General features: G+C 36.8%; 1 protein-coding gene and 1 long non-coding RNA gene across 2 annotated transcripts in view; one reads left to right on the top strand and one right to left on the bottom strand.

The window, feature by feature from the left end:
• The window catches only part of LOC137203377 (uncharacterized), a 173,024-nt gene that overhangs the window by 113,342 nt on the left and 44,299 nt on the right, over positions 1 to 15,383 (bottom strand). The gene's annotated exons all lie outside the window — the stretch shown is intronic.
• DSG3 (desmoglein 3) overlaps positions 12,777 to 15,383 on the top strand; it is a 31,078-nt gene continuing 28,471 nt past the window's right edge. The window contains exon 1 of the mRNA XM_067699403.1: positions 12,777 to 12,904. Within this exon, the coding sequence (XP_067555504.1) occupies positions 12,857 to 12,904 (48 nt within the window). The 5' untranslated portion in view covers positions 12,777 to 12,856. The remainder of the gene's footprint in view (positions 12,905 to 15,383) is intronic.

Genomic DNA, 15,383 nt, shown 5'->3' with positions numbered 1-15,383 from the left:
TATAAACTGCATCACTTCAAAGTCTAAAGGAATAAAAAGGTGCCTTGAGAATTTGTCAATCCTGACTTCAGGTGGAGAATTGAAGATTAACATTAAGTCAGCATGTTGAACAAGTTAATCAACATGCGCAAACATCCATAAAATTAGCCGTGTGCCTAAGACATCAAAAACGAAGCCCAAACCGACTCATGCACATGCTGTGCGAACAAGGGAGACTAGAGGTGGAGTTTTCTCTACCTTTAATCTCTCTTTAGGTGTATCCTTCCAGAAAAAGACCAAATACACTGCAGCTGTGCCGGCACTGGATCAAAAAAATAAAATCATACTGTAAAGATGTGCTTTGAGAAACGTTCAGCCTAAATGAATCCATAGGAATGTTCAGAAGTTTCAATAAAGAAAAGTAAATTGAAATGATGTTCAAAAAAGTTAATGTGAAATAATATAGAACAAAATTCTATAAGCTACATTTTGCTGTAAGACATGGATTTATTCCCTATTCAGGTAGGTAATGGATTCTGATCGTTTTCTTAATGTCAGCAAATAGAATAAGGGTGTTTATTCAAAGGAAGGCCAACTAGACATGTCCAAAACTGTAGAAGAAACACGTTCATATGTTTGAACGGGAAGTTCAGTGCCTTCCTAAGTACTATGTGAATACAAAACAGATCCACATGATACAGGAGTTACTGTGCCCCTGAAAAACAAAAGCAAGAAAATACACTTGAAATTTGTTTCCTCTCATTAAGCTTTTCAGGAGGCTTTGTAGCTCCTAGTCAGGACCCCAATGGTAAAATGCCCAAGACAATAAGTTGCGCAAGTTTTACAGGTTTGAAACTTACTTGCAACTTATTAATCATAAAAGTATCAGCGTATGATGCCTCATGTAAAAAGCCAATAACACATGAGTCTTTGGTAGAAAAGATTAAACACATCAGTCTTTGACCCAGAAGAATAAAGAATGACAGATGGCTCATTTTTCAGAAGCAACCTTCCTTTCCACGCTAGAACTAGTTCTTAACAACAAATACTCCTGTAATCCTTGGAGATCATTTTTTAAAATGTTCCATGCTGTTTGCAGATCCCATCTACAGATTGGCGTCTAAGGCAGACCAGGGAGCATAGATGCTGCTGTGTACGATGCAGTGTATCCATTCCACTGGCAGCCACGCCTCATGGTGTGTGGTTTTCTTCCCATGGGTGGAGTGATGGGTTGAGATTTAAATTTTTAAAATAATAAAAAGTTTTGTTTTCTTTCCTTAGGAATTACCTATAATAATACTGGTACAATTTGACTACTAGGAAAACATAAGTCATGGCTCCCATGATACTTAAAAATATTCAAGGACTCCTGTGAAATTCAGCACACCTCTTTATCATCAAAAGGAATATATATATACAAATAAAGGGATGTAACAAGAACTACAGAGTATAGGAAATTAATATTTGACTTTGCATATTTGATTGTCTTATCTTTTCAAATCTTTTTTAAAAATTTTTTTCACTGTTTTCAAGTTTGACATGTCATTTATTAACCAACGTAATGAGTCTTTGTTTTAAACTTTTCTTTTATTCAAACAGAAAGTCACAAAAATTATAATCATCCTCGTCAGTTCACTCAGTCCCATGTAATTAATTTTTTTTCACCTTGATCTTTTGTTAGCACTTTTATGAATTCATCAGTTTTCCATTAGAGTTCTGAAAATGCTTATTCATTCAGATCAGCAGTGCAGTCAGTTACCAGAAATCTGTACTTGTCAGTCTTTTCCATGAATTCCTTGAAGATGAAACCCTTTTATAGGAACACTTTTGCAAAATCATCAGAGTACACCCAGAACTGTCTGTAAATGACAAAAGACTTAAAAGTGACCACGGTTAAAGATTTGATGAAAGTTCATAATAATGCAATTGACAAGGAAATTTAGTTATTTCTGAGATATACATTATAAAGTAATAATAGAATTATGACTTATAACATTATACCAGAACATATAAGATTTTTAGGAATTTCATGTAATTCTGAAACATTTATATTAACATATTTTCAGGCAAATAACCCAGAGAAAGTTTAGTATTAGTTTCTTTTGTTTTGTATTGTTTTGTTTTGTTTTATACAGCAGGTTCTTGTTAGTCATAAATTTTATACACATGAGTGTATCCATGTCAATCTCAATCGCCCAATTCAGCACACCACCATCCCCACCCCGCCCCCGCGGTTTTCACCCCTTGTTATCCATGTTTGTTCTCTACATCTGTGTCTCAAATTCTGCCCTGCAAAACGGCTCAACTGTACCATTTTTCTAGGTTCCACATACGTGCATTAATATACGATATTTGTTTGTCTCTTTCTGACGTACTTCACTCTGTATGACAGTCTCTAGATCCACCCACGTCTCAACAAATGATTCAATTTCATTCCTTTTTATGGCTGAGTAATATTCCATTGTATATATGTACCACAACTTCTTTATCCATTCATCTGTTGATGGGCATTTAGGTTGCTTACATGACCTGGCTATTGTAAATAGAGCTGCAATGAACATTGGGGTGCATGTGTCTTTTTGAATTCTGGTTTTCTCTGGATATACGCCTAGGAGTGGGATTGCTGGGTCATATGGTAATTCTATTTTTAGTTTTTTAAGGAACCTCCATACTGTTCTCCATAGTGGCTGTATCAATTTACATTCCCACCAACAGGGCAAGAGGGTTCCCTTTTCTCCACACCCTCTCCACCATTTGTTGTTTGTACATTTTCTGATGATGCCCATCCTAACTGGTGTGAGGTGATACCTCATTGTAGTTTTGATTTGCATTTCTCTAATAATTAGTGATGTTGAGCAGCTTTTCATGTGCTTCTTGGCCATCTGTATGTCTTCTTTGGAGAAATGTCTATTTAGGACTTCTGCAATTTTTGGATTGGGTTGTTTGTTTCTTTAATACTGAGCTGCATGAGCTGTTTATATATTTTGGAGATTAGTTCTTTGTCCATTGATTCGTTTGCAAATATTTTCTCCCATTCTGAGGGTTGTCTTTTCGTCTTGTTTATGGTTTCCTTTGCTGTGCAAAAGCTTTGAGGTTTCATTAGGTCCCATTTGTTTATTTTTGTTTTGATTTCCATTACTCTAGGAGGTGGATCAAAAAAGATCTTGCTGTCATTTGTGTCAAAGAGTGTTCTTCCTATGTTTTCCTCTAAGAGTTTTATAGTGTCTGGTCTTACGTTTAGGTCTCGAATCCATTTTGAGTTTATTTTTGTGTATGGTGTTAGGGAGTGTTCTAATTTCATTCTTTTACAAGTTTCCCAGCACCACTTATTGAAGACACTGTCTTTTCTCTATTGTGTATCCTTGCCTCTTTTGTCAGAGATTAGTTGACCATAGGTGCATGAATTTACCTCTGGGCTTTCTATCTTTTTCCACTGATCTATGTTTCTGTTTTTGTGCCAGTACCATATTGTCTTAATTACTGTAGCTTTGTAGTATAGTCTGAAGTCAGGGAGTCTGATTCCTCCAGCTCCGTTTTTTTTCCCTAAAGACTGCTTTGGCTATTCGGGGTCTTTTGTGCTTCCATACAAATTTTGAGAGTTTTTGTCCTAGTTTCATAAAAAATGCCATTGGCAATTTCACAGGGATTGCACTGAATCTGTAGATTGCTTTGGGTAGTAGAGCCATTTTCACAATATTGATTCTTCCAATCCAAGACCATGGTATGTCTCTCCATCTGTTGGTATCATCTTTAATTTCTTTCATCAGTGTCTTATAGTTTTCTGCATACAGGTCTTTTGTCTCCCTAGGTAGGTTTATTCCCAGATATTTTATTCTTTTTGTTGCAGTGGTAAATGGGAGTGTTTCCTTAATTTCTCTTTCAGATCTTTCATCACTAGTGTATAGGAATGCAAGAGATTTCTGTGCATTAATTTTGTATCCTGCAACTTTACCAAATTCATTGATTAGCTCTAGTAGTTTTCTGGCAGTATCTTTAGGATTCTCTATGTATAGTATGTCACCTGCAAACAGTGACAGTTTTACTACTTCTTTTCCAATTTGGATTCCTTTTATTTCTTTTTATTCTCTGATTGCCATGGCCAGGACTTCCAAAACTATGTTGAATAATAGTGGTGAGAGTGAACATCCTTGTCTTGTTCCTGATCTTAAGAGGAAATGCTTTCTATTTTTCACCATTAAGATTGATGTTTGCTGTGGGTTTGTCATATATGGTCTTTATTATGTTGAGGTAGGTTTCCTCTATGCCCACTTTCTGGAGAGTTTTTATCATAAATTGGTGTTGAGTTTTGTCAAAGGCTTTTTCTGCATCTATTCAGATGATTATATGGTTTTTCTTCTACAATTTGTTAATATGGTGTATCACAATGATTGATTTGCATATATTGAAGAATCCTTGCATCCCTGGGTTAAAACCCACTTGTCATGGTGTATGATCCTTTTAATGTGTTGTTGGATTCTGTTTGCTAGTATTTTGTTGAGGATTTTTGCATCTATATTCATCAGTGATATTGGTCTGTAATTTTCTTTTTTTGTAGTATCTTTGCCTGGTTTTTGTATCACGGTGACGGTGGCCTCATAGAATGAGTTTGGGAGTGTTCCTTCCTCTGCAATTTTTGGAAGAGTTTGAGAAGGATGGGTATTAGCTCTTCTCTAAATGTTTGGTAGAATTCACCTGTGAAGCCATCTGGTCCTGGACTTTTGTTTGTTGGAAGATTTTTAGTCACAGTTTCAATTTCATTACTTGTGATTGCACTGTTCATATTTTCTTTTTCTTCCTGGTTCAGTCTTGGAAGGTGATACCTTTCTAAGAATTTGTCCATTTCTTCCAGGTTGTCCATTTTATTGGCATAAAGTTGCTTGTAGTAGTCTCTTATGCTTTGTATTTCTGTGGTGTCTGTTGAAATTCTCCTTTTTCATTTCTAATTTTATTGATTTGAATCCTCTCCCTCTTTTTCTTCATGAGTCTGGCTAATGGTTTATCAATTTTGTTTATGTTCTCAAAGAACCAGCTTTTAGTTTTATTGATCTTTGCTATTGTTTTCTTTGTTTCTATTTCATTTACTTCTGCTCTGATCTTTATGATTTCTTTCCTTCTGCTAACTTTGGGTTTTGTTTTTTCTTCTTTCTCTAGTTCTTTTAGGTGTAAGGTTAGATTTTTTATTTGAGACTTTTTTGTTTCTTGAGGTAGGCTTGTATAGCTATAAACTTCCCTCTTAGAACTGCTTTTACTACATCCCATATGTTTTGGATCGTCGTGATTTCATTGTCATTTGTCTCTAGGTATTTTTTGATTTCCTCTTTGATTTCTTCAGAGATCTCTTGCTTATTTAGTAACGTATTGTTTAGCCTCCATGTGTTTGTGTTTCTTACTTTTTTCCCCTGTAATTGATTTCTAATCTCATAGCGTTGTGGTCAGAAAAGATGCTTGATATGGTTTCCATTTTTTTAAATTTACTGAGGCTTGACTTGTGACCCAAGATGTGATCTATCCTGGAGAATGTTCTGTGCACACTTGAGAAGAAAGTGTAATCTGCTGTTTTTAGATGGAATGTCCAATAAATATCAATTAAATCTATCTGGTCTATTGTGTCATTTAAAGCTTCTGTTTCCTTCTTTATTTTCATTTTGGATGATCTGTCCATTGGTGTAAGTGAGGTGTTAAAGTCCCCCACTATTATTGTGTTACTGTCGATTTCCTCTTTTAGAGCTGTTAGCAGTTGCCTTATGTATTGAGGTGCTCCTATGTTGGGTGCATATATATTTATAATTGTTATTTATTCTTCTTGGATTGATCCCTTGATCATTATGCAGTGTCCTTCCTTGTCTCTTGTAACATTCTTTATTTTAATGTCTATTTTATCTGATATGAGTATATCTACTCCAGCTTTCTTTTGATTTCCATTTGCGTGGAATATCTTTTTCCATCCCCTCACCTTCAGTCTGTATGTGTCCCCATGTCTGAAGTGGGTCTCTTGTAGACAGCATATATATGGGTCTTGTTTTTGTATCCATTCAGCGAGCCTGTGTCTTTTGGTTGGACCATTTCATCCATTCACGTTTAGGTAATTATTGATATGTATGTTCCTATGACCATTTTCTTAATTATTTTGGGTTTGTTTTTGTAGGTCCTTTTCCTCTCTTTTGATTCTCACTTAGAGAAGTTCCATTAGCATTTGTTGTAGAGCTGGTTTGGTGGTGCTGAATTCTCTTAGCCTTTGCTTTTGATTTCTCCATCGAATCTGAATGAGATCCTTGCTGGGTGGAGTACTCTTGGTTTAGTACTTGCATCACTTTAAGTTTATCATGCCATCACTTTAAGTATATCATGCCACTCCCTTCTGGCTTGTAGAGTTTATGCTGAGAAATCAGCTGTTAACCTTATGGGAGTTCCCTTTTATGTTATTTGTCATTTTTTCCTTGTTGCTTTTAATAATTTTTCTTTGTCTTTAATTTTTGCCAATTTGATTATTATGTGTCTCGGCGTGTTTCTCCTTGGGTTTATCCTGTATGGAATTCACTGCACTTCCTGGACTTGGGTGGCTATTTCCTTTCACATGTTAGGGAAGTCTTCAACTATAATCTCTTAAATATTTTCTCTGATCCTTTCTCTCTCTCTTCTCCTTCTGGGACCCCTATAATGCAAATGTTGTTGTGTTTAATGTTGTGCCAGAGGTCTCTTAGGCTGTCTTCATTTCTTTTCATTCTTTTTTTTTTTATTCTGTTGTGCAGCAGTGAATTCCACCATTCTGTCTTCCAGGTCACTTATCCGTTCTTCTCCCTCAGTTATTCTGCTATTGATCCCTTGTAGTGTACTTTTCATTTCAGTTATTGTATTGTTCATCTCTGTTTGTTTGTTCTTTAATTCTTCTAGGTTTTGTTAAACATTTCTTGCATCTTCTCAATCTTTCTCTCCATTCTTTTTCCAAGATCCTGGATCATCTTCACTATCATTATTCTGAATTTTTTTTTGGAAGGTTGCCTGTCTCCACTTCACTTAGTTGTTCTTCTGGGGTTTTATCTTGTTCCTTCATCTGGTACATAGCCCTCTGCCTTTTCATCTTGTCTATCTTTCTGTGAATGTGGTTTTTGTTCCACAGGCTGCAGGATTGTAGTTCTTCTTGCTTCTGCTGTCTGCTCTCTGGTGCATGAGTCTATCTAAGAGGCTTGTGGAAGTTTCCTGATGGGAGGGACTGGTGATGGGTAGAGCTGACTGTTGCTCTGGTGGGCAGAGCTCAGTATAACTTTAATGCACGTGACTGTTGATGGGTGGGGCTGGGTTCCCTCCCTGTTGGTTGTTTGGCCTGAGGCAACCCAACACTGGTGCCTACCTGGGCTCTTTGGTGGGTCTAATGACAGGCTCTGGGAGGGCTCATGCCAAGGAGTAATTCCCAGAACTTCTGCTGCCAGTGTCCTTATCCCCATGGTGAGCCACAGCCACACCCCACCTCTGCAGGAGACCCTCCAACACTAGCAGGTAGATCTGGTTCAGTCTCCCCTGAGGTAACTGCTCCTTTCCCTGGGTCCCAATGCACACAGTACTTTATGTGTGTGCCCTCCACGAGTGGAGTCTCTGTTTCCCCCAGTCCTTTCAAAGTCCTGCAATCAATTCCCACTGGGCTTCAAAGTCTGATTCTCTAGGAATTCCTCCTCCCGTTGCCAGACCCCCAGGTTGGGAAGCCTGACCTGGGACTCAGAACCTTCACTCCAGTGGGTGGACTTCTGTGATATAAGTGTTCTCCAGTCTGTGAGTCAGCCACCCAGCACTTATGGGATTTGATTTTACTGTGATTGCGCCCCTCCTACTGTCTCATTTTGGCTTCTCCTTTGTCTTTGGATGTTGGGTCTTTTTTGGTGAGTTCCAGTGTCTTCCTGTCGATGATTGTCCAGCAGGCAGTTGTGATTCTGGTGTTCTTGCAAGAGGGAGTGAGAGCACGTCCTTCTACTCTGCCATCTTGGTTCCTCTCTCTCAAATCTTATTATTATATCACCTGAGATGGTGAAAAGGCCAGGATGAGGTTAGATCCAGGAGGGATGCTAGGTCTTTTGGATCTAACCAAGATCCAGAATTTACTTAGTTCTGGGTCCAGTTTCTTAGATTGCTATGCTCAGAATCTTAACTTTATTTCCATTTATTATAATCTGATAAATTATTAGCATTTAAATGAACATTTAAATCTCTTAGTAGAACTAAAATATATTTTTATATAAGTACTATTTTCTCATATAAGAAGCAGAAAAGAATTACCTATAATAAACATTATGCCTGGGGGAGGGGAGGGAGGAAGGACAATTTCGTACACTATCAGTGGGAATGTAAACTGGTATAGCCTTCTGGGATGACGACCTATTAAAAACTGTACTACATGTGCCCTTTGATCCAGCAGATATACTTGCACAAAATTTTTAAAGATATATTCATTTATTCACCGTGCAAATTGCTGGGAATAAGCTACTAAATGAAATAGACATGATACCTCCCGGATAGAGGGCACAGTCAAGTGGAGAAAGGCAATATAAGCACTCCAACTAAGAAATAACAACGGACACATGGTACTAAGCCCTATACAGGCAGCAAATGGGGATGACAGATAAAATAATGGGGACAACAGTGCCCACGTTAGCGAGTAGGAAGAAAGGACCCCTCTGAGAAGGTCTCATAAGCTACCAACTGATGAATGAGAAGCAGCCAACCAGGCAGGAGAGAAACCGAGTGAAGACCTGAGGCAGGAAAGAGCCGGTGGTTTTTGAAGAACAAAAGAAGGTGCATGTGAGAAGGAAGGAGTGTGTGAAGTGGCTGGAGAGGAACACAGGGAATGGACCAGGCAGTTCCCTGGAAGCCACAACAGGCAGTTTTGATTCTGTTCCAAGTACATTGGAAGCCACGATTCTTTCAAAAATAGCAGTCAGGTTGCTGAGTGAGAGGAGGATTGGGTGAGAGGTGAGAACGGAACAGGAGCTCAGTCCTAGGCCCATTGCCTAGGCTGCCTAAGAGATGCCAGGAATCTGGTGAGTGTGGATGCCCAGAGAAGGAGGGAACTAGATGGATTCAAAATAGATTTTGTAAGTAGATTCCATCTGGTCAAGTTTATCTCCAACCAACCACAAGAACCAAAGAAAAATTTCCTAAAGAAACACATTGTTGAAGTGAACATGAGGCTCATTTGGAAAATTCCTCCATTCACACTCTTTATTACCTTATAAAAATATTCCCACAAATAAGCAATTGCCTAATCAGACTAAACAAAGCCAAAAGATGTTGACCCTAATCCATGGCATAAGTAAAAAATTTTTAAATGTGCATTCACCCATATTTACCCTTCTGAAATTTGGGCTTGAATCAATATATGATAAAAAAAAATTGCACAAATCTTTTGAAAGAAAGAATTCCAGGAATTACAGAACCATGGTGACCATGCTGCATACTCTCTAATAGAAAATTAGATCAATAGCTCTATTTTCACTGATTTTTAAAGTTGCAGACTGTTCTCTGCAAATGCACAATTATTGCATTCTCTGACATTTCTGGATGCCTTCAAGTGATGATCCTAATGAAAGAAGTGTATGATTTCCATTATCTCAAATAACAAAAAGTGATGTATCACTACATTGGCAGGCCATTTCAGGATGTATGTATCATTTTGTTAATGCATGATTTGTGGAACTCATACCTTAATTAATGAAGTTGTGGACATTCAAGAACAATTAAATATCAAGAAGTAGTGATGTCTGACATATAAGATATAGTATATACATGTTTCCAGTCAAAACAAACAAAAACCAGTGAAGGCCTGCCAGTGAAAGCAGTCTTATTAACATCCTCTACTTGGTGAATAATAGAACTGCTGTAGATAATGAGCATTAGAAACATCATGGAAACCTCTGAAGCCACTGCCTCTTAAATAAACACTCATTTTTATTGTTTCACTTCTTATGCCATGGTTCAATTTCCAGCAGATTGAAGAATGGTCTCTTCTTACACCTACGATGTATTGTATCTATTGTCCAATTCTTACATTTTTAATATGATGCATCAAACGAAGCACAATACACACATACAATGAAGCTCCTTTTTAACGATTATGATTATTATTGTTATGATCCTCATTTTTATTTCAGCTTCTTGAGTAAAAGCCAGTTTCAAGTTGGGCTTATGTTTCCAAAGCCATTATCTGGACAGTAATAACACAACCACTCAACAAAAACTATTGGAAAATCCTCCCTTCTTTCCTTTTCACAAACATAAACATAAACAAAAATAGCAAGTGAGAACACTGCTTAGTCCAGAAGACACAATGCAATGCACTCCCCAGCAGGAGTAACCTCCAGGCCACCTTCTTATCACCATGTAAATGTGGCCCCAACACAAGGATGCTTCATTACCTTACTGAGGTTCCCAATCCTGCAAAGAAAAAGCAGTGTTGGCTTAAAACACTGTCAAGAGCACATAGAAGGAAGATTAGGGGAGTCCTGTCTGCCTACAGAATGCACAATGGGATCCGTCCTTGCTTTCTGAAACCCTCCTTAACAGGGAAGAGTAAATGGAGCCAGCCTGAATCAGGCCAAGTCTGGTACATTACTCTCCTCTAAGGGTGCCCATACCCTATTTACACCACCTAACCAAGAATCCTTAGATGGTTATTTCAAAATACAAAAATGAAATACCAGTTAAGTCCTTAACCTGTGTTCAGGTGAGGAAAGAGTGAAGTGATAATCAACATTTTAAAGTCTAATTAATTAAAATTGTCAAAGAAGGGACTTCCCCGGTGGTCCAGTGGTTAATACTCCACGCTCCCAATACAGGGGGCTCAAGTTTGATCCCTGGTCAGGGAACTAGATTCCTCATGCCGCAACTAAGAGCGTGCATGCAGCAACAAAGATCCCACGTGCCACAACTAAGACCCAGTGCATTCAAATAAATAAATAAATAAATAAATAAATATTTATATAATTGCCAAAGAACTGAAGCTTTAGGAAAGGTAAATCAGAAAAAAAAAATGAGTCATATCTAGAATTTAGTCCAAAATGCAACTTATGGGTATTCCTAGGAATATCATAATTCACTGCTATCACTTTTTAAATTTCTTTTGTCTTTAGCACAATAATGCTTTGAAGAAATTGCAAGATATTAAATTATGGAAAAAGGAAGGAATTGAAAGTTCATTATGTTTTTCTCTTTTTCCCTGCCCCAAAGTTTAGAATGTTATTCATAAAAGCTTTCTGTACTCACATTATTTTCAAAGAAGTTTCTTTTTAAATTATAAAACTAATACATTCTCATTACCAAAATTAAGAAAATACATACAACCATAATGAAGAAATAAAATACATCCATAATCACTTCATTCAAAAAATAAGTTCTAGTATATTAAGGTGGTTCATTCTAGTCTTTGACCATATGTATGTATTTTTCATTATGCTATAAGAAAAAAGCCCCAGTATACATACATATAAACCCAAAACTCTCACCAATGTTAAACAAATTCAGATACTAAATTCAGAAGCAACCAACACTTCAATTGCCGAATTCTGCATTATACAAATCACTAAGTTCAATAAAGCTCATCCCAGCTTCTATCCCCTTACTTTTGTTAACTAGTCCAGTCACAGACTAGTGAATATACTTAATGCCACTCAGCTGAAACTTAAAAATAGTTAAAATAGTAAATTTTGTTATGTATATTTTACCACAATTTTTAAAAAGATAAAAAAATTCCACAAGATTTTTACCTATAAGGTGTTTTTTTCCAACTCCTAGACTATAAAATCCTTTCTGTCTAAAATATTCTGATTAAATGGTTTCCCTGGTACTAAAAAGCTTCCAAAACCTGATGCACAGATACTTATAACATTGTTTTTCTACCAAACATTTAAAAAAATATTCTGGAATGTTAAGAGTGCTCTTAACTCTAGTGTTATAAGCAAACTAAAAAGGTGCTTTAGTAGCTTTTCCCCATCCCATAACTTGAGTTGGAGTCCAGGAGTTTAGAAGTGCACAAGTAAACAGCAGTGAGCAGGGTATCTGCTCTAGAGGAAATGTAATTAAAAGTGCACAGAGTTGACCTACTTCACTAGGCAAATTAATTTTTTAAAAACTTATAAATGAAAAGAAACACAATAGAAAGATGTCATCTGAGTATTATCAGGGATCTGATTTTGCAATGCACAGCTTATATATTTCAAATATCCAAGGCACCATATGCGTTTAGTCCAATTTTATTTCCAATTGTTTTCATTCAAAACTTGTATTAATAACTGCTTGATGTGACGGTTTTCTTCTTCAGATTTGTAGTTTCTTTCAATAAAATTGAAAGCCATATTATTGCTTAACACCTAAAATATATTTTGCTTAACTTTAAATCTACTCACATACACTCAGGCTAAAAATAAATGCTCTTCCACAAGTTAGATTTGGGGGAATTTTGTAGGCTTTGTTTTATTTTTCGGTTTTAATTGGCACCATGAGAAGCAGCCAACTAGATCCTTTTTCAGTGTAGTCAAGGTTAACTTTTTCACTTCCACACCATGATTAGTTTATCATCTGGTACCTTCCTATTAAAACTGTAAAAACCAGCCTGTGAAGCCTGTGAACTTTTCTTTCAGCTTCCAACAGAGGATTTCATTGCTTCAGGAATTGAGGTGTGTCTAAGTTTTTACCTGGGAGCAAGAGTGATGCAAGCGTTTCTGGTTTAGGGTGGGGAGGACCTGCATAACAGGCTATCTGCAGACTCCTGAAGACTCTTGCTGTCCTGAAGACAGCAGAGACGCTGAGAGGGCTTTCCTTAGACATCGCATGCAGGCGGTTGGAAGGACTAAAGCAGCAGCTCCCTTGGATTTGTTCACCAAGGAAATCAGAGACAATGGCTTGGCTCCTTTTCAGAACCACAGGGGCTCTGGCCATTTTAATGGTAAGTCCTATTTTTTTCTAATAATTGCACACTTTCCCTGTTTCCTTCCTTGTTAGAGAATGCTATATTTGACTGCTGAATCCCTATTATAAATTCTAAAAAGAGTTCAGTGGAAATAAACATTTTAAAATGAAACTGTAAAGATTACCAATTTCCCCCTTTTGTTGCTTTTTTTAATGTTGTATTTTCACATAAGAAAATAAGGCAGATGATAGAAATGAATTTGAAAGTTGCCATTTAGCATTTCTTTAGGTAAATAATTAACTAAAGAATTAAATAATCCTGGTCTCAAGTCTATTTTCCACAACACCTTCACCTTCTTCAAAGTAATGCTTTTATTCGTCTTTTTATTCATGCTTTTATTCTAATACACAAACTAAAACACATAAAAGAGAACGAGCTCTATTTTCCAAGGTTTTATATCTCTTAAGAATATGGCTAAGAATTGTACATGCCTGGTCTTGATACCTGACATGTTTTTAAGTAGTCAAAGACCATGGAATTAGAATCAAAGCAATGTTTGACTCTAGAGAAGTTGGGAGGGTTATTAAGAAAACAGCGTTTTATGTTTAGCCTTTATGTGCAAAAGACATCCAACCTTTGGGTACAAAAGAAGACAGAATATCTTATAAGCCAGTTCTTCAGAAGAGTAATACTTTTGTGGATTGGGAAAGTTTTATATAATATTACATAAAAGAGAAGTGGAATCTGGAGAGCAAAGCACTAGCCTGGATGTTACAGACTAATTTTTTCCTTAAATGTGTTGTTTTAGTAAAGAAGAAAACTTGTCACAATATTATCAGTTACACAAAGATATCAAAATAGTGAAATATACCCTAATGAATATTTTTTAAATTCCTAATACTGATTCCTCGTTTTATCCATAATAAATTGGGTTGGCCTACACATCAGTTTCCCTCATTTCCTCATCTAAAAAAATTGAGATAATTGAACTTCAAGAAGTTATAGGGAGATAGTTCTCAAGTAAGAACATTCTAAAAATTAAATATGTTTAAAATTAGAATAGACTGCCTGTGAGCCAGTTTCCCAGCCTTCCTTCTCATGGCAATGGTCAAGCAGAAAAATTGGTATCACACCCTTCTGTTTGAGTCTGTTTCTATTATGACAGGATAACTAATTGTTTTGGTAATCTAATGAATTTAATTGACCCAGGAACATTGTAAAAAGAAATGTGACAATTGTAATGACTTCCCCACTTTTCCAGATGGTCCTTTCTGAACTAAATGAACTGCAGGTAGCCTCATAACCCATCTGTCCAAGCCAATGACCAACCTGGGAAGCTAGGGGATATGTGGAAGGGAATGTCAGAATAGTGTTGTCACAGAGTGTGACGGCCACATGCTTAGAGGAGCTTCTTTCCCTGCTTTGACATGTACCACTCTCAGTTACCATTCTGGTTCTGGAGTGACTGTAAGATCCTTATACTGAGGGCTGTTTTATTCTTCTTTTTATCCCCAATGCCCACCATAATATCTGTCTTACAGTGGATGCACAATTGTCTGAAGAATGGATAAATGAATGATTGAATGAGGTCTCTCTCAACTATAACTTCCCCTCACGGTGCCTCTATAATGCTAGTCATGGAAGAAGCTATGAGGGGTTAGAACATTTTGCTCCCCTCAGGAAAATTTTACAGGCACACATACACAAACACACAAGCTATTTAAACAACAATATAACTTCATACATAATTGTTAAACTGAGAGGTCTGGACCTGCTCTTTCCAATATGGTAACCAGTAGCCACATGTGGCTATCAACCACTTGAAATGTGGTTGATCTGTATTGAAATGTGCTGTTAAGTATAAAGCATACACCATGTTTTGAAGATTCAGTATGAAAAAAAAATGTAAAATTTATCATTAATAATTTTTATGTTGATTACATATTGAAATGGCAATATTTTGGACATATTAGTTTAAAATATATTAATAAAATTAATTTCACCTTTTTAACCTTTTTAATATGAATAATAGAAAATTTAAAATTATATATGCAGCTCACATTTGTGGTTATTATATTTCAACTGGATGGTGCTGGTCTACTCTTAATGCTATTAGTGGAAGGCAGTGTCAGTCAGAGGTGAGGTAGGCAAACCAGGCTCCATGGACCAGGTGAGATTTGAGCTGCTTTTTGATAAGTATAGATGGGTCACAGGGAGATATCTTCGGTTGTCAGCCCAGCACATGCAAAGGCAGGCGCAATTACGGCACTTGCCTAGAGGAAATGGACACACTGATTTGGCTGGAATGATAGTCTGCATTGGAGAATCTGGACATGAAGTTAAAAAGGCAGATGAGGGTCAGACTGAAAAGTGCATTCTGTGAAGGGTAATGAAACCCTTTTAGAAGTGGGGAGCCACCCAGAGTTTTGAAATAGCTTGGTGATGGGAAAAAACAATGTTTTTAAAAGCACTGTGGAGTGGGAAAGCAAATCTTTTGTTATTAAAGGGTGGGGTC

Source organism: Pseudorca crassidens, chromosome 12 (genome assembly GCF_039906515.1).
Source record: "Pseudorca crassidens isolate mPseCra1 chromosome 12, mPseCra1.hap1, whole genome shotgun sequence".
Lineage (NCBI taxonomy): Eukaryota > Metazoa > Chordata > Mammalia > Artiodactyla > Delphinidae > Pseudorca > Pseudorca crassidens.
Note: the sequence above shows the minus strand (reverse complement) of the source record. Positions and strands in the feature narration are given on the sequence as shown.